The sequence below is a fragment of the Thunnus maccoyii genome, chromosome 22, assembly GCF_910596095.1.
Source record: "Thunnus maccoyii chromosome 22, fThuMac1.1, whole genome shotgun sequence".
Taxonomy (NCBI): domain Eukaryota; kingdom Metazoa; phylum Chordata; class Actinopteri; order Scombriformes; family Scombridae; genus Thunnus; species Thunnus maccoyii.
This window is the reverse complement of record NC_056554.1, coordinates 4300333-4325713: the sequence shown is the minus strand read 5'-3', so window position 1 is coordinate 4325713 and position 25381 is coordinate 4300333. Positions and strand designations below refer to the sequence as shown.

The following is a 25381-nucleotide window of genomic DNA, read 5'->3' as shown; positions in this document are numbered from 1 at the left end:
GGGTAAAACTTTATGCTGTAATTTTGAAATGATGAGTCGTGTGATTTCCGTGTGATTATATTGAGCTTGACGTCGCTGTAGCGCTCTGCTTTTCCTCTGCAATGCAACTTACCACCACCCACTCAAAACAGTGCGGAAATACCCAGATGACGCACTTGAAAGGAACAGAAAAATAAGTTGCGAGTGGGAGAGGCAGATTCTGGCTTTAGTCATTATAACCTAGGAAACAGTTTCGGACTGGATACTTCTCTGATCTTCACTAGAAGTTTATTCTCATGTTATGCTCATGTAAACAGAGTTTTTTCATGGGCAGGATGCAGCTGTATTTATATTTATAAGTGTGTGTGACTGTCTTAAAACCCTACGCACTGACCAATACTGCAGGTTTCCATTCCGCTGGTGGCCTACGCAAACATCAATCAGTGATCTCGACACTGGAAAAACAGTGACAATAAACATGTAGCGCCCCAAACGCTTTTATTAATGATGATTTTTTCATTATATAATTCCTTCAGCCATAGAAAGGGAAATATTGTTTTTTTTTTTTTTTTTTTTTTAATCACTAAATCATCACATAAAAGTTTATCCAAAAAAAAAATTCACACTCAAATTCACATTCTGACCAGAACAGGGCGTTGTAGGCGAATAAATCAGGATCTGCTGTCATCACAGCACTTTTCATTTGTACCTTGATGAAAATTGACTGACTGTTGAAAAAAAGAAAAAAGTTTTCTTTATTTCAAATGTATTTTATGTCCATAAAATCGGCTTATAAAAACATATCTGCAAAGATTATCACTATTATACCGGTAACCGGAAGTCAAACAACGTAAAACTAAATATTTAATTGTTGCAAAAGTTGTCAACTGAGTTTATTAAATGTCTTTTTTTCAGAAATTATCTTATCCACCATTCATTATTACAATAACCTGTTGCAAATGCCCTGGTTATACTGATACATTCAGGTGCTGTTGGAAATCATAGGATCAATTAGGGAACAACAACGAATTAGTACATAAAAGTAAAAAGTTGGGGATTGTCCGACCTATTTTTTGGAGTTTCCATGTTGTCAGCTTTTTGCATAGGTGTCATTTGGCTGCCACGTAATGCAAGTATAGGTCTGTGTGTGACTTTCAAATGCAGACAGGAATGAATTTGAACATGAATTATTTTTCTTCTGTATGTCTGTATTTGTCTGTCTGTCCTCGCCCAGTGATGGTCTCAGCCCCTGACGAACCGTGATCCATCCATGTACTATTTTCTGCAGGACTTTTTCTCGTAATGGAGTATTTTTACGTTGAGGTAAGTTCTGAGAGCCTACTTATTGATTATGTAAATGAATGGAGTAATATCTGCATTCAAGGCAGGAGAAATATATTCAGAAATCTAAAGCTCTACGCATGCACAAAAATGTTCATATGTATATATTAATGGACAATAATATGAATTATTTAGGATATTAGCTTGAAAGTTGATTCTTCACTTTGGAAAAGAGTGTAGTGTCTGTGCAGACTATGAGATGCGGTTGAAAGTTAGTAAGCGGACCTTGAGTCGATATTTTTTGTCAGACAATTGGGAATATAACCATAACTCTGAAAAACATCAGTAATGTTCTCTGTGTCAGAGTAAAAGCTATCCACTTTTCCTCTCTCGACGTTAGAAGTTAAAGTATCCGAGGGGCATTTAAAGGCAGCATAATAGCCTTAAATGGGAGGAGGTTGGCGGTGCGTGGCGCTGCGGTGAGGCGGTGCCTGTCTCGCCTGCTCCAGACTGCGGCGGGCGGGCAGAGCTGTTCGTTACAGAAATGGCGGAGGGGGAGTTGGACGTGGACTCGCTGATTTCCAGGCTTTTAGAGGGTAAGTCCACAACCATATTCTTCACATATTATCTTGTTGTTGCGGTATTAGTTCTCCGTGGTTATTTGGGTTTCGTTCTGACGCCAGTAGGCATCAAAAAAGGCCCGCTGGACTTGCTAGCGTAGCCCGGTGCTGGAGTGAACAGGACTCGTCCCGTCTGTCGGTAATAGGAATCACAGGCACACCTTTAGTCAGCCGCCTCCTACTCTCTTACTTATCCCATGATTAAGATGAAGTTATCGTTATTTTACATCTATTGACACTCGAGTGTTTCTATAAAGTGATAGTTGAGTGTTACAGTTGTGCGACGGTTAAGTGGTAACAAAGTTGTATGTTAGCTAGCTGAAGGATTGTTTGTTGTTTGTATCCGGGACAAGCTCCAGTAGTCAGACCAACCTTAAAACTATTGTCATTTATCGTGTTCTTGATTAATGTTGCAATAACTGCATTACACCATTAATACTGTCATCACTTTGGTATGCAGCCTACAACACACTATCTAAGAAGCTTTAATCACACAAAATGTGTTTAAAACTGTGCTGCTTTCTACAACAAAACACACAACAGTGGGCGATAGTTTATGGTGTATATCAGTCCTAAAAGTTTTACATTTCTATTGAGACAAAGCGCAGCTTGGTGCATTAAGTATGCCCGAAAGTTTGAGCACAGTTGTCTGGTTTCATAAGAGATCTAAAGTCTTGACTCTGATATGTATATATATCGTTTGCCCCCACTGATAAGAAAAACGGGGTTTGGCACAAGGATTCCTCAGATGAGAAGAGAAGGCACGTCACAAGTTCAATGTGTTTATATGCGAACATTGCTGAATAGTAATGTTTACACAAGCCACAGGGCTTGATGATATTCCTCTATAAATAAACCTGCAGAGTGTGTACTCTGTAAGCATTTCAACATTATGTAACTCTTATTAACCTTATTCCACGGACGTTATAATTCCCTAGCCAGTAGTTGAAAGACAAATGTGTAAACCAAACTAGGTGTTTAAAGTTGCTATTTCTCTGTTCTGCACAGTGCATGGACTAAATTCTCCACTGAAGAGTGACACAACTTTACATCCAATTACTTAGTCTGTTAATGCTGCAGAAAAAGTAACCTCATTACTTTCGAAGAAAGCATTGTTTTTGCTCCCGCACCACTGTTATGTGTTGGGTAGCAGTGGGTGACTTTCTTAGCAGTGCTAAATAAGGGATCTTGACATAGGTAAGCTGATCTGTCTGTCTTTCTCATGCCTTTCATTCTCTTGAGAACACAGAGACAGTGTCTCTCTGTGTCTTCAGTAAACATGTGGAGAGCTGAGGCAGTGGTGAACAAACATTCACCATTGATTGTCTCACAGACAGATTCAGTGTGTTGGAAATCAGATACACACAGAAATGTACACAGTTTGTCAGCATATGCTAATGAATGAGCAAGGTGTGGATCAACATGTCAGTATAACCTAATCATCTGGATTGATCGGGACTGGTTATATAATAGTGCTTGTTTTCTCTATGCATATGTGTCAGCTGTGCAGTAACACAGCAGTGTGGTCCTGTATGTCAGATGGGCAATGCTATAATGTTGCTAGTTAACTGGCTACATATTTAGTTGCTTTTTTATGCGGCGACTAGGAAACCTCAGTGGAGGAAATTGGAGGGATCTGGCCCTAAAAGCTTCCAGATGTGAGCAGAGAATATATCCAACCATCCATCTCCCTTCAGCTACTTTCTCTTTCCATCTACAGTTAGTGTGTATCCGGCTTGCTCATTTTTGGTGGGAATTTACAGACTGTTAGTGTTAAGCTTGCCTCTCATAAGCTTGAACCTAATAGTTTTATGAAGGCTGATACTTCCGGATCCAAACCAAAATTTGATGTAAATAAAATCAGTTTCAGAAATCACACACAGAGGTCTGAGCCCAGCAAGCGGTGAACCACAGAGCGCAGACGAGAGTAGCGCGACCATAACTGACAGCAGAACATGGTAGAGACTCTCACATTGAGTTGAAATGAAACGAGTGCACATAAATTAGGTAAATGACATGACTCTACTCTGTTTTGCTTTCATTTATTGTTGCGTTAGTTACTCTGTTCTCCCGTGCTGTGTGTGTGTGTGGTTCAGCAGGGGTGGAGATGAGCCCTCTTTGTGTGTGTGCTGCACACAGCGTAGCAGAGGAGAGACAGTGAACTTGGTGAAGTACTCGAGTTGACAACAACTACACTCTTATGTTACTGTAAGAGCAATAAAAGCTTTGTGAGTAAAAAGCCAAGAAGAGTAATTTATTAATGTAATCTGCCCAAAAGATGGACTCCAAATGATGAAAAATATTGCCATAAAGAGTGTAATTTGTGACACAGCAAAATAAACGATAAAGCATAATATGAAACAATGGACATTTTTCTATCGTCACATGATATATATTATCCTATCGCACAGCCCTAGCTTGGAAAAATAAGGGTCTACGGTTTTGTCCTCAAAAAAAGGTACAATTATCTCATAAAAACTTCATATTCCATCTATTCCTTTTCCCCTCATTGAAAAAATCTAGAATTGATGAATATGCAAATACTGTTCATATCAAAAGTTTAACCGCAGGACAAAAGATGTCTCCTACTTCACTGCAAAGTCCACTCTCAGTGTTTGTGCACTGGAGGCTGCAAGTGTCCACATCACACTTGTGTAAATTGCATACTGGACCACGATTGGCTCCAAACTAGTTGTGATGTCACCAATCATGCTGATGTTTGGTCTATAAAGTGTCAGAAAATAGACAAAAATGCCAGTCATGATTTCATAAATCCCAAGTTGACATTTTCAAATACTTTGTTTTGTCTGACCAACAGTCTAAAACCCCAAAGTATTCAGTTTACTGTCATAGAAGACAAAGAAAACTGCAAATATTAACATTATAGAAGCAGAGAGCAGGTTATTTTCAGGCTATTTGTTGCCAGTTTTCTGTTGATCAGTTAATCAACTAATAGTTCTGCTCTTAATCAAAGAAGATTATGAATCTGACCAGACATTCAGTACCAACTTTCAGTACTTTCTATACTTGATATTACGGCCATATTACATTTGGCGCCAAAAAGATATTGAGGTTTGATATCCAGCCAGCCCTACTTGGCTTGAAACTGGAAGTTGACCACATGACACTAAAACTTTCATAAAGACCCGGGATGATAATATGACAGCCATAAAACATTTTTCATAGCTATGTCAAGTTAAAATAGATGACATTAGAATGGCAGGTGTAGTATGAGCAGTTCTGCAAATAAATCAAGTCGCATCACTTCCATCATATCGGGTGGTCAGAGCTGACTTGCCTTTATTTTCTTTTTAATAAAAGGACAAAAAAGGCAAAACCCTGTTAGTCTAATAGTAGCAGACAGATCTGGGCCATAGAAACAGAAAATACACTCTCTCTAACCGTCGCTGGTGTATCCCTTGTCTCTGTAAGGACTGCATTTTATTTTAAGACATGACCTTTCAACAATACAAAGACCTCTCGCAGGCTTTTCCTCGCTGGTGAAACCTTGATATCTCTCATCTTAGTTTACTGAACTAGATTACATCTACAGCCTGCTTTCATGTAGACATTCACTGACTCGCCTGTCAGTGACTCTCTCTCCTGGCAGTCAGTTCAAGAAGCTCCGAATATTTTCCCTTTGCTGCACTGGGGAGTCATTTCTTCTTCTTTTACACAATAACAACACCAGGACTCTTTCACTAAGGTGGAAAGGGATTTCCTTAACAAGAGAAGCTGGATCTCTAACTTTTTCCATGAGCACTGGTGCCAGTCAAGAACCTACAGAGGCACATACAGGGAGCTCTCTGATCTCCTATTAAATGTCAACAGGCACAGCTGTCCCTGGTAGAAATTAACCTACCCTTTTGGTGACACACACACAGGGGGGAGTGTAAAAAGGGCAATACATTAATACAGTAGACTTCCAGCTCAGTCGTAGCAGTTGTTTTTTTTACTTCTCTAGTAATCCAGTCTTAATATTTTTTCCATTTGTCTCTCAGGTACACTGATGATTGGATTACACTAAAGATACCACAGGTGTCATTTGAACTTTATTAAATTATTAGCTGTTGAGAAACGTCACTTCCACAAAATGTTTATGCTGTTAGGTATGACTAAAGAAAAACTGCTGATCAGTTAGACAGAAAAGGGCTGAGTTTATGAGTAGCATCACATGCTACTTTACAAGTTAGCCCTTATCATTGGCTAAACTGACTAGATTTCTACTTATGTGTCGCTAATACCAAATCACACCAAGGCTCGCTGTCTGACAACAAAGTGTAAATATGAATTGCTTTGTGTGGGGACACACATACAGTGCACGTGTCCTTATTTGGTGGAGGGGTTGACAGGCATTGTCTAGCCCACAGGCGTTGTCTAGCCAACAGGCTAAACCTGATCGACTGACAACATGGTTTACAATCACTGGTGTCTCCTCAGTGGCCTCAGCATGCAGGTTTCTTCCCTCTCTGGTTTCATTTGTCACTTACGTGTAAGTACAATGACTTGTCCTTTACCATTTTTTTTTTTTTACATTCGTATATCTGTCTGTCTGGATGTTAGTATTATGCAGTCAGTTTGCAGATTAAGTCTCCTTCATGAACGCATCATGTTTTTCTGTTGCACTTGTTCAGTGGAGTCTCTGGTCCTAGAAGTTCTGTCCCAGTGGACTTGAGCATAGTTTGTTACTTTAGGCACACTTGATGGTGCGACTGCATTACTGTAATGCCACAGTAACATGACATTAACACTGCATATGATGGGTATCATATATCCCTATCTCAGCTCATACGGTGTGTGTTGATTTTTAGGAAACTGAAGTGTTTGCCCTCTTAACCGCTGATGCAATGTGCTATTGCCTTCTATGAGAGAAAATCAATACACTCACAGCCACATTACACTGTATTGCATGACACTGTGGGAAATCAATCAGTTATCTGTTTTTAGTACAACTGCCAGTAGCATGTTTCATATTTCACAGTGAAATATCTGCGGTTGGTTATAGCACAGTCGAGCTGACCTTGCGTTTTTCACAGTATTCACAGAAATCCTTCGCTTGTCTTTGCACATCAGGATGCCTCTGCAAGACTCCAGATTTTCCTCACTGCATGTTTGTGTACAATTGGCTGAACGAGGCCAGTCTTATATTTTTCTGTTTGTTTGAGTTTTCCACACATGGCTCCTCCTCCTCCTCCTCTTCCTCCTCATTAGTTTTTACTAGTACTGTGCTCTGTCTATGTGCTGCGATCCAGCACAGCAGCTATTACAGGCCCCAGCTTTCCCAACATGCCCACGCTAAGCCCACGCTGGCCCAGGCTTTAGCGACAACAGGCCCTCTGTCTGCCCTGCCAGCACCGGTGTCCCATAGGCTCACCTTGGCACAATCAACACCATGGTCCCATACATCAGCCAGCAACAGAGGGGACAAGGTGGGATGGAAAGTTGCAATTCAGAGCCATTTTGTCATTTTGGTTTATGGGCTAAGACACCAGCCAGGTTGTAACTCAGTATGGGTACACCAAATCTGCTAAGAGGATTTCTCTGTGTAGGAGCTGCTCAGGTTGTGTTTATTTCCTGAAATGGAGTTTGTCCCTAATTGTTGAGCTGCACAGTTTTTGGACAGTCTGCATCCACTTTCCACACTGCAGCCCAGTAGCGCCTTATAAAGGCATTAGTATAATCAAATATAGAGGCTGATGCTGTACATTAGGGATATCCCAGTTTTGTATGTACCTCAGTTTTTTGGGTCAGCAGGGAAGACAAAAGAAACACAGATAACAATTTTGGCATTGATTTTGAGGATTCTGAACATAAAACTTTGGCATATGGTCAATAATAAAGAAATGAACATATGTCAGCCCAACCATATAAATCTACCAATGGGTTTCTAGGACAAATACAGATTCAGGTGATCATGTCACAATGATTTAACATGTTGATTAATACTGTTCCCAGAGATGTCACATCACCCTACGTCAGTTCAACAAGCACAAAGTTTTCGTTCATTTCCCTATTTGCCTGCTGTTGCGCTAACTTCCTGGGAAACTCCCAAATAATAGTCCTTAATGACATTAGAGGCTCTTTGAGTACTGTTATCACATTTAGGTCTGCTATACGAGGTACACTACCAGAGGCAAACATGACTAACACGGTCTAGCTAACAGACAACAACTGTTTCACTGCCAAAAACTGTTTGTGTGGAGCTCTGGCATTTGAGAATTTATGTTCAGGACAACTATTGTTTATGAATTTGATGTTTTCTTGACAAATTCCCTTTTTAAAGATTCTATTAGGTTAACTGAATTGAGTAAATTCTTAATTTGGACAGTGTACAGTAATGCGTTTTTACCATTTTAATAGGTTATGGACCTGAAACCTGAAAGAGATGTTTGTCATGGTTTCTCAATCGTTTCTGGCCTGTGATGCCACTTCTAGGAGCTTTTCTGTAGGATGTCACTGTCTGAACTGACAGTTAAATAGTAATATAAAAATATAATACACTGCATTTCTTCTGCTCTACCATAATCCATTCCACCCTGGTGTCACCCTGCTTGTTTTTGTCGGATGTGGAGGACTGCTGCTGTGTTGCTGGTGTTCAGGCTGCTGGCGTGGCACTCTGTTATGGAAACAACAATGGTGGAGCCTGTGCGGCGGGGGAGCGTTCACCCCCTGGCACCAAACGTGGCACAGAGCTCACCCAGGCCTTTCAGCTGCCCAGCTAGGCTTTCCAATAAACCCTCCCTCCCCTCTCCTCTCCTTCTATTCACTCCCTCGCCTTCTGCGTCACCCCCACTCAAGCTTCAATTTCTCCCCACATTAATCTCATCTTCTCCTCCTCTCCATCTCTCCCACTTTCTGTGTCTATACTCATGCCTCCTGTTTATTTCTTCCCCCCACTCTCTCCTCTCAATTTCATCCTTTCTTTCGCCCCACAAAGACAGCCATTCACCCGTGGCACTTAAAGGCGAACAAAACGTCCTCTGAAAATGCAAAGCCCGCACAGAAATGCCATCGCAGTCGGGATTTCTGCCTTAAGATTCGCTCTCTTTCCTCGCCAGAGTTACTTTGTTTTTCTCGTTCACTGAAGGGTCACTGTTTTCCGTCGCCCCTGTGTGGGAGAGGGTTAGATGCAGGAGTGGAGGGGGAACTGTTGGACTCATGCCCGGTTGGAAAGAATGGAGATGGAGAGCTAAAAAAGGTCTGACTGGGCATCTTTATCGGTGCTGCGAGGTGCAGCAATGACTAAAACATGCACAGTCATGCCTGCTTTAAATTCATGGGTCTGCTTGACCCATTAGAAGTTCCTTTGAATATCTTTGCTCGGCAATTACGAGAAAATTAAAAACATGTTTTGTTTTTTGTTTTTTTTACTTTCCATTTCAAGTCAGAAATATTAATATGTTGTTCATAGTGACAACCCCACAGAGAATTTTCACCTGACTCTGCAGTTCCTCTCAGCGGTTTAGCATCTTTCAGCTCTTTGTTTTGGTGTTACGTGCCCACAAATGTACTGTTTTGACTCAGTCTCTCGGCTCTCATTAACTCAGGTGGCAGCTGTTTTCAGTAAAAAAGTTGTTACACGTCTAGACCAGTACCAGATATTTTTCTCAGGAGTTGGTGACCAGACCTCAGTTAAATAGAGTGAATACTGGAAACACACTTCCAGATGAATGCTAATGTTGCCTTTTGGGGGCTGAAAGAAATTTCTTTGCAGCATAGAGTATCAAACTATCAAATATAGAAAGCTGGCTTGTATCATTTAGAGAGGGTTCTTATATGTCTTTACAAGAACTTTTGTAAAATTAAAAAAAAAAACAAAAACATTTTTTCTGGCACTTTTGCCTTGATTTGACAGATGACATCACAGGGACAGAGCAGGAGGGTTTACATGCAAAAAAAAAGCCCCAACCTGAAATCAAACCAGGGATGTTGCATTTACATGGTACACTGGTTTAAGGTTAAATAAAATAAAATTAAAAATAAAAACCTCTTGGCAAACCAGGTCACAGGGGCATCAACAAACAAATGTGTTTACATTTCCTAAAGTATCAAAAGTATAGCCTAATTTTAGTACTGTAGTAGTATCAAAATATATTGGTTGTAATACTATGAAGTTTAAAACAGTACCTGCCCAGTCTTACTGTAGTTTTGGAAAAAACTTTATAACTGCAGCATAGAGACCTTGCACATTTCTAATCCAAAAAATTTGTAAGATGAAGGCAAGATGAGACAAGTTGTGCAGCAAATACTCAATAAGCTCCAGCAAAGAAACACTAAATAATAAAAGCAACAATTGTGACCGCACTAAACTTAAGTAGACACAGTCTCAACAAAGTTGTATCATTAGCGTTACAAATGCAGTTTTCATTGTAGAGCGGTTTTAGTGCAACTAAAGCAAAGAACAGACTACAAAACAAGCCAGAACACACCAGTTGAATAATTCTTATAGGGGTCAGCCCTATTTTTATGCTGCTGATATTGCGCTGACCTCAGTGTGTGTGTTTTCCTGTTGATGTGAATGGGCTTACGCAGCTCTTTGCAGCTGACAGCTGGTACATTGTTGTGGACCTTCTCTCAGTGATGGAGCCCTGGCCCGTGCCTGGCTGGTCTTGTTCTCTTTCCATCAGATACAACAGAGCCTTCAAGCGCTCCCTCTTTGTCCTGACAGCCTATTTCCTCCTCCCTCCATACAGTAACGCCCATATATGGTAATGCCTCGAAGAAGCAATCCGACTGTAATTCACTCATCTTTCACCCTGTCTCTTTGGCTCTTACACACATTGTTCACGTGAACTCTGCTCTTTTTAAGTGAATGGAAAAATAGTTGACCTCCTTGACCTGTAGTAAGTAGTAGCAACCAATGACGCAGAAGAAATAACTGACGACCAAACCTCCTTTTAGAGGACTACACACTTGTGTCTTCTAGATTTGTTATTTATGGTTAAAAGTTATGTATTTGATTATATTCTAAGCTGATATCTACAGTATTCAGGCAAATAAAAAGTTTCCTTCGGTTTTTTTTTAAATTGGTAAATGTCAAACTCGTGGCAGTCTTTGCTTTAAACTCGTGAACCACAGTGTCTCTTCTGAATGCTCTAGCTGTGCCGTGTCCTAAACTGCACAGACAGGCTTGCTCTCACTGTTTTTCTGTAAGGTTTTGTTTTCCAACGATCTTAAATCTGTCATAGTGTGATTGAGCGTTCAGTCTGTCAAGTTGCACTACAGTATGTCGTAACAACTCTCTGGTGTGGTTCAACACGCACAGCACAATAGTGGGTTGGGCAGCACCCAAGATCCTCCCAAATATTTAGTGAGTTAACTTAGCAACTACAAGGCAGCTAGACTTTTTAATTCAGGGAACGTTGGCTCATTTTTGTACCTGGAAAGATCAACCACTGTAACAAAGGTTAATGAGCAGTGCTGAGGGAGGGTAGTGCTCTAAAGTAAGCATTGGCTCCCTCCTCTCACAGTGGAGAAAGTATTTCAGTTAGTAGTAACAGTATTAGGATTTGGTTTTTTTTACTGTTTATAAGAGTGGATGCAAGTTGCCAATACTAAAAATATAGCTGTGTTATGTTAAAAATAACATCAAGAGTATTTATTTAGCCATTATTTTTCAATTGATTAATCATTTTGTCCAAATAACAGTCCAAACCAAAGATATTCAGTTTACAAAACAGCAAATCCTCCATTTTGGGGCATTTTTGCTTGATAAATGATAAATTATTAGAATTGTTGATGATAAATTTACTGTCGATTTTAGTTATTCTGAGCTTTTTTTTTTTTTTTTTTCCCTATCTAAATTTCAGGCCTCAAAAGTCAAATTAAAAGCGGCTCTGGTGTTGCGGTTCCTTTTTGTATTCTTTTCGAATAACATGTCATAGTTTTATAGTCCAGATCACACGAAGAAGCATTTTAGAAAACTTGTGCTGCAGAATATTTGTAAAGATTTTGATGGAAGTTGCAGATGCTCTGACTGGTGTTTACTGAAGCCTCATTGCAGCCAGAGCTGTCGAGGTCTGAGCGGTCCGTGAGCTGCCTGGAATGCAGAGACTACACTGGGAGGGGAGGAGGGAGGGGGGAGGGGGGGGGTGGGGGGGTGTATGAGGCAGAGCTGTCCTCTGACGTCAGCACAGTTCACTGGTAAGGCGGAGGAGGAGGAGGAGGAGGAGGAGGAGGAGGAGGATGACCCAGGAATTCAGGCACAGCCAAGAAAGCAGCCTAAAGATAAACAAATGAGGAGGGGAAAAAGAGTGAAGTTGGAGGATAGGAGGTCTGGGAAACAGAGAGAAAGAGAGTAGCAGCCTGTAGTAAAGTGATCCGCTTCAGTTTGAGCTACAGGAAGGACATAGCGTTCAGTTTCAGGGCTTCAGAGTGTGAACTATACCCAAACTGAAAAGCTTAGGAAAACAGACTCATACACCTGACCAAATTAGGAGAGATGACTCAGAACGTGGAGAGGTCTCTCGAGGAAGGGCTCTTGGGAGATTTTCAGCAATCGTGCATAAGAACCAGCTGGGAAATGCTAGTCGATGAGAACATTGGTTCCTGTCAGTCGACACGAGGCTGTCATGAAGTGAAGCCCGACAGCTGTTTTAGCCACAGACCTGGTTCATTTACACTGCTGCCACTTAGACAGCAGTGACGTTCACTGATAAACACTGTGCATCTGTTAGCAGTGTCTGTCACCTTCAGAGCATATGCTTTAAGCTTGTGTTTACATTTATTTGATAATTAGTTTGCCTTAGTGTGCTTCATTTAGAAATACATCTGAATCATTTTTATGCAAGCTAAGTGCTAATCAGTTTTAGGGCTGCAACTAACGATTATTTCAATAATTCTCCTTATGAATTGATTAATCATTTGATGTAAAAAATGTCATAAAAGATACACTTTTTGAATGTGAAACTGCAATTAAAGAAACATTTGTCATGTCAGAAAAGCTAAATTTTGCACTAAACTGCACATCATCAAAAAACAAACCAGCACCAGCCTGAGCCCTGCACAGAGCTAACGGCTAACAAAGTTTCCTCTGTCTTAAACACACAGCTACACATAGTCACAGTTTAGTTTCTACAAGTTATCTGCCTATCTGTCACGATGAAGTAATCAGACAATCAGCTGTAAATTTCCAATGATGAGGCCGTGTTCAGATTGACTTAAACTGTGCATGACAAAACACAGCCCTGTCATTCATTTGAATGAGACCAATGTGGTGATGCAGAGAGCTCTTTAAAAAAAGGGCCCATTGACGTGTTTTTAATAGGACAACAGTGGAGCTCTCAGAAGGCTTCTGCTACACAGAAAATACTTTATAATATAAACATATAAATATATATAGATACAGTGCAGCATAGTCAGTGGTCACTTCTTATCAAACATTAGTTAAAACTGATGCACCACTTGCCTTTTTATGTGAGGAAAAACACACCAACAAAGACCACAGACTCACTTTATATCTTCGCCAACCAGCTAATGAACACCCAATCCAAAACAGTTAGCTGGCCGGCAAGCTGCTACCTGTTGCTGTCACTCCTGTTGCGCGTGTGCATGTGTGTGAGTGTGGGTGTGTGTGTGTGGCGGCAAGCTGGACAGAATGTTTCTGCTGCTGAGTGACGCACGTGTGGTGGATACTAGTATTCATCATTATCGCTGTATTATTTGAACTGTACTAGTAGGACTTGATAGTAAGATTTAAGTATACATGGATCAGACCTGAACCTGCAGCATTCACATAAAAACCAGATTGTTGTCCACCTCTAAAATACACTATACTCACTTACTGAAATATAATAAAATGACCAACAGCACCTCTACATCCTCAGTTTCCTATCTTTTTCCATTTACGGGGAAGAAATTTAAGGATTTTAGAGGCATTTTGAGGCATAAAATCAGGTTTTGAAAAATTCACACTGGGAAGTTTCATTTTTAAGCTGGATTGTGCCGGCCTGATATCAGAGATACTGTTGTGGTGTGTATGTGTGTGCGCGTGCAGGCTTGTATTGTTCCCTTCACTGCTGTCAGATGCAGTTCATGTTAGTATGCAGGGCGTGGGTTTGGCGGAGATGCCACTTTATCTGCAAATCAGCTCCTCTCCCTCATGAGATACAGCAGCAGCTCTGCTCACCAACACCTTGCAGGCTGGAAATTGGTCTTGCTGGGTTGCTATGGTGATCAGATGAGGGGGGGGGGGGGGGGGGTACCACCTCCTGTTCTCTCTCCCTTTCTCGGTATCTCCCGCTCCCTCTCTTCCTCTTCACTGGGGAAGCTGCAGTGCAGTGGTGACAGAGTAAAGGATGCTGGGATACCTCCCCACAATCCCATGGTGGTACAATCTGAAGTCAAGGTCACTGGTTCACTGTGTGTATGTGTGTGTGTTCCCGGCTCTGCCTTAACTTGACCAAAGAGATCCTCTCAGGCAAGTGAGGTCAGTGGGTGCTGGTTGCGGTTTCTGTCTTGTATGTGTGTGTGTGCGTGTGCGCGCGTTTGTCCTATATCTGGCCTCTCTCTCTCTCTCTCTCTCTGTCAGCTGAGCCAGCACAGACTGCAAACACGTTATCAGAGAACTGAAAGGGAGGGGTTTGAAATCACTCTTGACAGCCGACACACACATTTAGGTGGACACACAGACACTCCTTGCTTGTGTATTGTGCTCAGTGTAGGATACGTTTTGTTTTTTTTGCATCCATGTTTTATATTTCGAAACCACAGGAAGTTTTTAAGGGCATGCTGACCCCTGACTTTTGCAGCATTAAAACCTTGCAAATCCTACACATGATTTATTTATGTATGTTTACCTGTGAAATCCCTCCTTTGGACAGTCTAAATACAGCCCGGGTCTCACCCTTCAGGTGGGGGTGTGTGATTGCAGGTTGTGTTTGGCTGCAGCGGTCAGAGACAGACGAGTGTTTATGGTTCGCGCTTAAGGCAGAAATAGCAGGGTCACGTTGCACATGTGTACACACACACACACAAACACACACTGCTGCACACACCTTTTAAAACTGGATGTAAAATGCCTTGAGAGCTTCAAGGCACACAAGGGAGAGTCACCTGCAGGAATCTGCCGCACATTTCACCTCTCATAAACTTACAGTTGAGAGAGACTTTTACATTGTTTTTTTTCTCCTTCTTTACAAAAACAAAGACTTCTAGCTGTGGAGCTGCAGGATTCCTCTGACCACGTCTGTTTGATTGACTTGTTAAGTGGCGTTTGATGCCTGTGGGGATTTCCATCATGTTGCTGAGGTGTCATCTGACAGCAGCAGCGGTCTTACTCAGCTTTGGCTCACTTCTGTGGTTTACCATGGAGGAGAGAAAGAGGAGGTGATCCTGCTGTTCATGTAAGCACAGCGGGAAGAGATATAGGACAGTCACAAAACATGCAGGAAAGCAGGGAAAGTTTAAAATCTCAAATTGCAAAGGCAGCTATACGTGGTTGTCGTCAGTGGATGCGTGACAGTAGCCATACCTGTATGTGAGTCAACAGTTTTTCAGAGGCCATTAGTGGCTGACATGCAGGGGCTTTGTTCATAAATAGTGCAATGCTTTTCATTTGGCAGGAAAAACTGTTTTTACTCAGAGGGAGTTGAAGGGAAAGTGATGATGTGCAGGGCCACTTACAGTACATATTTTGCATTTTATGCATTATATTATCTATTAAAAAAATATTATTGCTTTCAGTTACTCTCACATTGCAGTGCTCACTGTGCAGTATATGCATGTGCTTTAGCTCAGAGAAAACTGTTTTACATAATTTGTCTATCAAGATGAAAAAAGCGGCACAACCGTTCTTCAGTGTGCTGCATCACTCTTTATTCCCCACATGTTTTCTGCTAATAGGCCTTCATCAGAGTGGTATATGAAGTTGTATACTATCATCATCATCATCATCATCATCATCATAGTCCAACTTCAGTACTCTTTTTGGAACTAACTGAAATGTGTCTCAAGTATTGAAAGTTGGCATTGAATGTTGTTCTTTGATTGGATAGTTTTGCTAACTTTAGATAAAAGAAGGTTCTTGTACAGATGCTTTGTATTAAGACAAAAGTAAACATTGAACTTATTTTGTGAAATGGGAGACAAAAATACTGTCAAAACATTTTTGTTTTCTTCAAAGTAAGGTATTGAAAATATAATTTTGCTATTGGTACAGAGACTCAGGTGTTGTGTTGGTACAGGTGTCAAAAATGGATTGTGATTAACAATTATCTTCATTATCAATTTAAATCTGCTGTTTATTTTCTGGATTAATTGTTTAAAAAATAACTGTTTATAATATTGTGGAGCTCATGGTGACGTCTTCAAATACCTTGTTTTGCTCCAATCCAAAGATTCAGTCTATGATGTATGACACAGAAAACAACTAAAACGATGACGTCAAATAGTTTAATTGACTTATCAATTAATCACCCAATCATTTTTTTAAAAATTCTATTTTAAGAAGATGTTCATATTGCTGTCTAAATGATTTATATCTTTTGTAATTTGTTTCTCTCGTACCGCAAATTGCTGGACTAAACCAGGGAATAATTTACTACCCAGATGCAGGAAATGTTTTGAGAGGAGTTGTGCGACTTGCTCACACTTGTCTTCGGCACCTTTTGTGCTGTGTGCAAACTAAAATGTAAAAATAGCCAGTACAGTTACACAATAATGTGAGCAGTATAATAAGTAAGTTTAGGGTTTGTCACTTGTCTAAATTCTACCACCACTGATGTTTTAAGATGTAAGTTGGGGCAGGAAACAAGTAAGTTTTATGAAGCATCTGTAATTGCCCTGCTGACTTTATTACCAGTCCTCAGTGCCTGGCGTCTTAGAGCTCCTTGTCACGTGACCACAGTGACTCCCCCCTTCTCTTTTTCCTTTCAGTTACACAACAGGAAGTGTGTCCAAAAACACTCCCAACAACATAAACAACACCCTCACAGGCTATTTCCATCCTGTCTTTTGGCTAAACCCTGCCTCCCATATTTAGTTTGAAGCTTTTTTAAAAGCTCACAGTGAGGGAAGCGATGTGTGGGATCATATCCCTGAGGAAAAAAAAATCAGGGGGATTCTGAGAACACTTTGATTGCTTCACTGTATGCCTGAAAAGCTGGATAAGTTTGTTAATGATGCTCTTGAAAACACACTTACAGTTATTGTTTGACCTTATTCCACCCTCCTCTCCCCTCACCAGTGCGAGGATGTCGTCCAGGGAAGATCGTCCAGATGACGGAGGCTGAGGTGCGCGGCCTCTGCATCAAATCCCGAGAGATCTTCCTCAGTCAGCCGATCCTTCTGGAGCTGGAGGCTCCGCTCAAAATCTGTGGTCAGTACCTTCATCCTTCAGGAAACCTCCTGTTCGGCTTTGTTCTTCTAAACTGTAAGATATCCGTCTCTTTAGTATCTCTTTCCTCGATTCATCCCTGCTCCCTCTCCATCCTTCATCCCAGGTGATATCCACGGACAGTACACAGACCTGCTGAGGCTCTTCGAGTATGGCGGCTTCCCTCCAGAGGCCAACTACCTGTTCCTGGGCGACTACGTGGACAGAGGGAAGCAGTCGCTGGAAACCATTTGCCTGCTGCTGGCGTACAAGATCAAATACCCCGAGAACTTCTTCCTGCTCAGGGGCAACCACGAGTGTGCCTCCATCAACCGCATCTACGGCTTTTATGACGAGTGTGAGTGCTCTGTTTTGTTCTGTTTTTTTTGTTTTTTTTTTGCAGTTCCCCTCAAGTCCCATTATGTCAGATGTAGTTCCATAATGTCACAGCCCACAAACAAGCAGAAGTTGCTATAGAGCAGCGGGCAGATAAACCTTAAATAGAATGCTGCTAAAACCAAAATGTGGACAAACGTGTGTAATCTAGTGTGATGTATTTTGTGGTGCATTTTTTATGATAGATATTACATGTATGACAAGAAATGAGCATTTTTCCACCTTCAATCTCTTGAGCAAATATTATGGCTGTAAAAGACATAATTAAAAGAGGACAGCAGACTTGGTTCCAGATGTGTTCCAGTTCCAGTATCTCTAGACTGAGCGGCCTTGTGCTGTTCTCTGCCATGAGTCTTCCCGACTCACTGTCTTGTTCATGTTGCAGGTAAACGCAGATTCAACATCAAGCTCTGGAAGACTTTCACTGACTGCTTCAACTGCCTGCCCATCGCCGCCATAGTGGACGAGAAGATCTTCTGCTGTCACGGAGGTATATTCACGCGGACAAACTGCCGATCACGTTGCATGTTTCCGGCTGGTAGTTTGCACTGAATCCGAAATGCACAGAATATTTTTGGGTTTACTAATCTGCTGTGAAGTAAATGGGTCAGGACAAGTCTATCACTTCACAGATATGGGTTACAGTTAATACCTGTACAGATGATGAGGTCATTTACAGACTGATTGCTTTGTGTCATTGTGCCGTCCCGCAGGTCTCTCTCCTGATCTGCAGTCTATGGAGCAGATCAGACGCATCATGAGACCCACAGACGTTCCTGACACAGGTAGGTCAACACACACACACACACACACAGCTGGCCTGATGTTTTACATGTCATGAACATCCAGTATAAAATGATTATCATTTTGTCGGCTTAGAGTTTATCACATCTGCACTGTAGTTTTGTGTTGAAAAGTAACTTGGTACATTAGCATGAGTACAGTTTTGAGGTTTTTGTACTTCACTGGAGGACTTCTGCTCCACTAGATTCTCAGATTTCACATACAAAACACATGATCATCTTATAAAATGTGATGCACTGTTACTGCATACTACAATATTAAAATCAGTACAATTCATCTAATATATAAAAATATATCAGACGGGCCATTCTTCTGCAGAAAGTACATTTTGCTTATGTATTTTCACTTCAGTAAAATTTTGAATGGAGGACTTGTAATGGAGTATTTTCACACTGTATATCGCTATTTAATTGCTACTTAATTAAAGGATCTGAATATTTCCTCCCCTGGTTTGACAACAGTGAAAGCTTTTTTTTTCTGCATTTGGGTGTTTAGTTCATTTAGAGCTTGTCAATAAGGATTGGCACAGGATCGGGATCAAGATTGATCTAGGCATTTAAAAAAAAAAAAGGATTAATTATTGGCTATTTAAAGCCCGATCCACTTCCGATCCTTTGTTTGCTTTGGCCACACCTAAACGTCCTACCATGCAGTGTGAAAATGATAGTGACACATGAGTGTACAGAATAAACAAACAGCAGCCAGCAGTTTCAGTCAGTGATGCAATGTGATGGATGTCATGTCGGTTAGACTTGTTAGAAGAGCTGCTATGGGTTAAAAAAAAAAAGGTATTGATACAGATTACTATAGGAAGTTATTTAACAAACTGTGATGCAGGTTATATTTTCTTGCAGAACTATTCAGCTGTCACACAAACTGCTTTATTAACTGTAATGTAGGTTATCAGATTGACAAATACTCAATATTTAAGGGGGACCTATTGTGCACATTTCCAGCTCTATATTTTTATTCTGGGACTCCACTAGAGTCGCTTTGCATGATTCACAGTTCAAAAAAACTCCAAATTTATCTTATACTGGCCCTTTATGCAGCCCTTCAGTTCAGCCTCTGTCTCTAACAGGCAGTCTTAGCTCCTGTCTCTTTAAGGCCCCCATCCTGATGAGCCTTCTCTGTTTTGATTGGCCAGCTTTACGGAAGCCTGTCGAGGGGCAGCTGTATCAAAGTTGTGTTAAGTTACTGCTGATGAAAACCCATTTCCTGCTAAACTGCTTCACATTAAAAGCTTTTTAATTATTCAATAAGACTTTTATTGTGAAGAATTTACAGGAAAGTAAACATGTTCCTCACTGAATTAGCAGAGCTTTTTTAGTGGCGCTAAAACCTAGTCGACACATATGGAGATATTTGGAGCTCTTTGTTGAGCGGATCAGTCAGAAATAATGCAGGGAGGAATAGGACAAGCAGAAATGGCCACAGTGATGATGATGTTTGATGAAGCGCTGCAGACGACTAGCACACCTCCAACGGGTAAACAACTTATTTTACTTTGCCCTGCTGTATAATGGAGTCATGGCTTGACGTGACTACCCCCAAAACAATGGAAAAATGCCGTAATGTTAGCAGATTGGAGCAGTGAACTGGCACGCTGTGTGTAGAGCAGATGACCATATAAAGAAATTGGTCACAGCCAACATCGACTCAGGCTGAAAGTAGGAGAAACTGATGCAAATCGAGTGTTAGGAGCAGTCTGAAGCCAGTGCTTTTTGCTCACAGGGATTACTTCTACATACGTTTTACTTCATTATTTGAAACTTTGGCCACGTTTGATATGAACATCCTACATTGTAACATTATATAAATGACTGAAAATAAGGAAAATATTAATAGGTCCCCTTTAAGGGCACAAAGACATGTTTGTACCTTTTTTTATTTTCTTTTGCTTCCTAAATGAGGTGTAGTTGTTAAGTTACAGGAAACTTGTAGGAGTGAACCTCTCTCAGTCTTAGTCTTTACCCATCTTCATCAAACCTGGTCTTGGTTCTTGTCCTTATAAGGCTGGCAGGGTTTAGACCCTGGCAGCTCCTGTCTCTCAGATCCTCTTATGGTCCTCTCAGATCCTCTTATGGTCTTTCAGGGAGACTTGCTGTGTCTGGATGTCAAGAACGTATGTTTGTTTATATACATAGGGCAGCCTGAAAGTTTTAATATCTGAAAAAATGCCATAAATTTGACTTCACAGCAGAAACTGTTAAGTTCTGTGACCCAGACCCAGAGTGTTTAGTTGCAGGTCTCATCTGATCCAAAAAGTAAAAATTTAGTTGTATTTTATGTTTGGTTTTTTTCCGCCCTCCAGGCCTGCTGTGTGATCTGCTGTGGTCGGACCCAGACAAGGACGTCCAGGGCTGGGGAGAGAACGACCGCGGCGTTTCCTTTACCTTTGGAGCTGATGTGGTCAGCAAGTTCCTCAACCGCCACGACCTGGACTTGATCTGCAGAGCCCACCAGGTACCACCCACATTCATTATTTAACTATTTAAACATAGGCATGCAGCCACATACAGGACTGGACTCCCATGTACCACAGTCACATGTTAAGGTATTTCTCTGGACTGATTCATGGTCTGTGTCTGACGCCCTCAGGTGGTAGAAGATGGCTATGAGTTCTTTGCCAAGCGGCAGCTGGTGACTCTGTTCTCAGCTCCCAACTACTGCGGAGAGTTTGACAACGCCGGTGGCATGATGAGTGTGGATGAAACCCTGATGTGCTCCTTCCAGGTGGGCAGTAACGACAGCACTGACACGCAGATGTTCAAGCACCAAAACTCATTTGTCGTGACTGAAGCTCTCTGTAGTTTTTGGTTTCTACTGATAATGCTTTGACCCAGAATGGTGTTGCTAATGTACATTCACATATATGATGTGGGAATTTCCCCATTCATATTAACCGCATTCTGCCAGTATATTTAACCACATTCTGCCAGTATATTTAACCACATCCTTTCCCACCTTTTCTGATGAAATGATTTGACATTAGATAACGACTTCATAAATGATGAATATTGTTTTTTTTTTTTGTTTTGTTTTGTTTTTTACAACTTATTGTGTTTATCAAATGTCAGATAATAGTAAAAAAAAAAAGTATTTTAAATCTTCCACTTGCTTGTTTTGTCACAGTCTGAAACCAAAAGTCAGGGAGTCAAAGGTCCGCTTACTAGTTTTTTCCAGGGCTTTCAACCACATCTCACAGTATGGAGTTTGCTCAGTTGTCAACATGTGACCTGATTCTACAAAAGTTTGCCTTTTTCTTCTTGTTGAATTACTTAAACTATTAATGGATTTATGAAAATTGCTAGTGATTGGCTACTCAGTTAATTACTAATGGTTTTATGGCAGTCAGACACAATAACAGTGATATAACAGATATGTGCAGTAGCAGTGTTTCCTGAAGTGTTGGAAGTTTGTGTTTTTCCACGGTGATGATGACAGAATCCAGGAAGTTAGAGAAACTTTGTTATTAAGCATCTACACTAGTACGACCAGTCACGACACAGAAAACATTTTCATTCTTTTAATTTAAAAGCTAACGCTGTTGCCTGTCTGATCCTAGATCCTGAAGCCATCTGAGAAGAAAGCCAAGTACCAGTACGGAGGGATGAACTCGGGTCGGCCCGTCACTCCTCCCCGCACAGCCCAACCCCCAAAGAAACGATGAAGAAGGACGGAGGGAGGAAGAGACACAGAATGAGAGAGATGATTGTCAAAGATTGTCTCCCGTTGGCTTTTCACAACACAAAATAAGTCAAAGTAACACTCGGCAGAGGAGAAAACAGATGAACACAACTATTTTAAAAGACACACTCAAACCAGTCTTTCATTTACTTTTTTTTTTTCTTATCTCCCTCTGAACTGCTGTCACACTCTCTTCTTCCTCAATGCTTTTTCTCTGCATCTGTGTAACCTTGAAATGTTTTTAAAAACAAGTGTTGAAAGAAAAATGAGAAAACAGTACAAGGATGTCATTCTGTAGCATATCAGAGTGTTTTTTTTGTCTTTTGTCCTTTGCCTTTTTTTTTTCTTTTCTTTACAACAGAATGACGACTAGTTTAGTTTATCACATCTCCTTACTCCCCTGCCTGTACAGACACAACAGGTATTAATGACGGCTGCTGGGTTTTCAATAAATAATACAGGGAAGAAATCCACCTGTTGTGTGTTTCTTTCAGTGAAGCGCTAAAATCACCTCTCCAGAGAGATCATTAAAAACATGAGTAATCTGGGATAACGGTGCACTTCCATTCTATGAAAATGACTCAAATTTAACTAAAAAGAGACAATTTGTTTCAGATGAAACATTTCATACCTTTTAGTGTCAGACCATCCCAGACTAAATTTGAATTCCCTCTTTTTTTTATTTTTATTTTAATCTTTAAAAATTTGAGGGGTCACCAGATTACTTCTGTCCAACAAAATGTCTATTCTTTTACTGATGTTGCTGTTTTTCATGTGTAATACTGGATACTCTAAATCTCCAGGCTTCTGAAAATCCTTCAAATGAAAGAGTCCGAGGAGAAAAAAAAAAATCACTCTTTGGTTGAACTGTTTATGTCCGTCCACAGCAGTGGCGGCTGGTGACTCAAAAAATTGGGGAGGACAGGAGGAAAGCCAACATGGAATCTTACAACTGCTTTCAAAAACAAAAACCCCTGAGTGGTGAAAAGGCCGCTTCTTTAAAGACATTTAGCATAAACATATTGTTTCTAAACAAAGAAGTGCTCATTTTATCCCTGGAGTGGTTCTGAATGTGTCATTTTATCTACAAAGTGAAATTCAGATTTATAGTATTGTTCTATTGTGACAACAGATTTATGTTCTCATCAAACAGACAACATATCACATGATTTACACCTGTTTCCTGTGTATTTTCTTAGTATACAGAAATATATAAAGTACCACAAAGCTTATAATGTGATACAGGTACAGATCAGTGCTGAATACTAGAAAGATTGAACACTAAAAACATTCACAGATCTAAAAGTGTAGCTTCACAAAAAGTATGAATGCATGTATCAAATACATGACTTACACACTCTTATCTATGTGCACCACATACAAAATATAGTCTACAAAGCTGACATGTTATCACTTGTTATTCTAGTTTATTTAAGCTTATTACTCAATATACGACTCAGCTTAAAAACGAACAATGAAGAAATTGTCACAACAAGCAGCCAGACCTCCTGGACACTCATTCACTAATCACACATCAACAGCTGACTGAACAACCACTCAATTCCAAATGAATGAGTGAGTCCAGACATCTCACTGTAACTTCAACAAGCAAACTACCTACAGAACATTATATGATCTCTGCTTGTTAAGGAGATAAATTCACACAAGAGCTACACAGAGACATTTAACCATCAGACATGAAATTAGCGACCAAAGAGACAGAGAGAGAAGCTGTATCTAACTCACGTCATCTGATGTCTTCTTTCTATCATGGAGATGAAGTATCCATGTCATAACGTCCATTTGTAGCTGTTGGTCATCTTGTTTGTTAGTTAACAGAACATTATGGTTGCTGGTTAACCAGTCTGATATCATTAGCAACAATGACAAACAAGCTAACTCTCCTGGTTGTTTCTCCGGTTGCTTCTCTCTCCAGCCTCACCGGCGGCGTCCTTCTGCTCCTCCGCTTCATAGTCCAGATAATTTCTCCGTTTAGCTTAACAACAGTCCTTAACAGTCCTTCCATGGATGTATAAAGAGTCCTTCAGGCTGCCACAACAAGGTAACTGTTGCGTTGGCTTACGCAAGGAGTTATCTACTGCTGCTACTCTGCTTTACAGTGGAGAGAACTGAAGATGAAATCTGGAAACTATCATTGGACCAACACGATGTCAATATTGCATTCTGGTTGTTGATTGGCTAGGGAGGACGTCCTCCCTTGGAGCGTAATTTTACCTGTCTTGGCCAATCATAGATTAGCATGGAAAAAAATTCAAGTACATTAAATAGATGTAAGAGATCCCGCCCTGCAGCGGACAGCAGCGGACCTCTGTCCCCCACCCCCTCTCACTCTCCCACACTGCCCCCCACCACCACTTCACACAGACTGCTCTTTCTCCTCCTGCCCTGCAGGTGTCACTGTTGAAGCAGTTTAAACAGAATTTCAATAATGGATTTTTTCCAAAGAAGAGAGAAAAAATATTTTATAAATAATACTGAGATTTGGTAATGGTTTGTTTCAACCAGATATTCTTTTTTTATATTTTGATCTCCCTCTTGCCTCTCAAAAAGTAAAGGAGGAGCAACCTCCTCTGCCTCTATGGACCAGCCTCCACCAGTCCACAGTAAGGTCATTCCCTGTGATGAGGTCACAAGTAGACATTATTTTAAAGGGTCAAACTATAAAAGGTTGGAAACTGCTGGCCTACCAGGTGTTTGTAAATACACAAATCTGATTTAGATTTCTCAAAAATGTACATGATCAGATCATGTACGCGTGCCACATAACCACAACGTCCACTGTTAGAATCCAGCAGCAGACCTTTGTTGCATGTCGCCCTCCCATCTCTCTCTCTCTCATATCTACGCTGTCCTTGTAATAAAGGTATAAAATGCCCCAAAAACTATTAAAAAATGTACATGTTCTCATCTAAAATCATAATTATATCAACATGTTTCTGTTGATGCCTGCTTGGAAAGGAGTCATTTGGATCTTAGCATAATCTTAGCCATATAAAATAATCCTAATTCTCATTCAGCTAATTTGGTTCTTTGAATGGTGTTAGAGGAGCGATTTATCTTCTGTAAAGGTGAGCTCTTATTTTGTGATAAAGGCATCTCACTGTAATTAGAGTTGAAACCATGATCAGCACTCCTGATTGGTTGGGATTTCACTATGGCTACACATGACACTTTTATTCCTGCTGTTGTACAGTAGTTCATTTAAAGCTGAGGAACCTTAAACATACTCTATGAAGTGAAACCTGACAAAATACATCATAAAGCAGATTTAATTGTA

At 40.6% G+C, this 25381-nt stretch overlaps 1 protein-coding gene across 1 annotated transcript; it reads left to right on the top strand.

Moving 5' to 3' along the window:
- Positions 1–1722: 1722 nt before the first annotated feature.
- Positions 1723–22556, top strand: LOC121888854 (serine/threonine-protein phosphatase PP1-beta catalytic subunit). The gene is made up of 8 exons (XM_042400403.1): positions 1723–1856; positions 17065–17196; positions 17321–17551; positions 17975–18079; positions 18303–18374; positions 20708–20859; positions 20995–21129; positions 21962–22556. Exons 1-8 carry the CDS (start codon positions 1805–1807, stop codon positions 22064–22066), a joined length of 984 nt encoding a protein of 327 aa, XP_042256337.1. The 5' UTR covers positions 1723–1804; the 3' UTR covers positions 22067–22556.
- The last annotated feature ends 2825 nt before the right edge of the window (positions 22557–25381 follow it).

Coding starts and splice junctions, on each gene's coding strand:
- LOC121888854 (XM_042400403.1), top strand. CDS start 1,805: ATGGCGGAGGGGGAGTTGGACGTGGACTCGCTGATTTCCAGGCTTTTA. Junction 17,197..17,320: donor GGCTCCGCTCAAAATCTGTG/GTCAGTACCTTC, acceptor CCTTCATCCCAG/GTGATATCCACGGACAGTAC. Junction 20,860..20,994: donor TGATCTGCAGAGCCCACCAG/GTACCACCCACA, acceptor TGACGCCCTCAG/GTGGTAGAAGATGGCTATGA.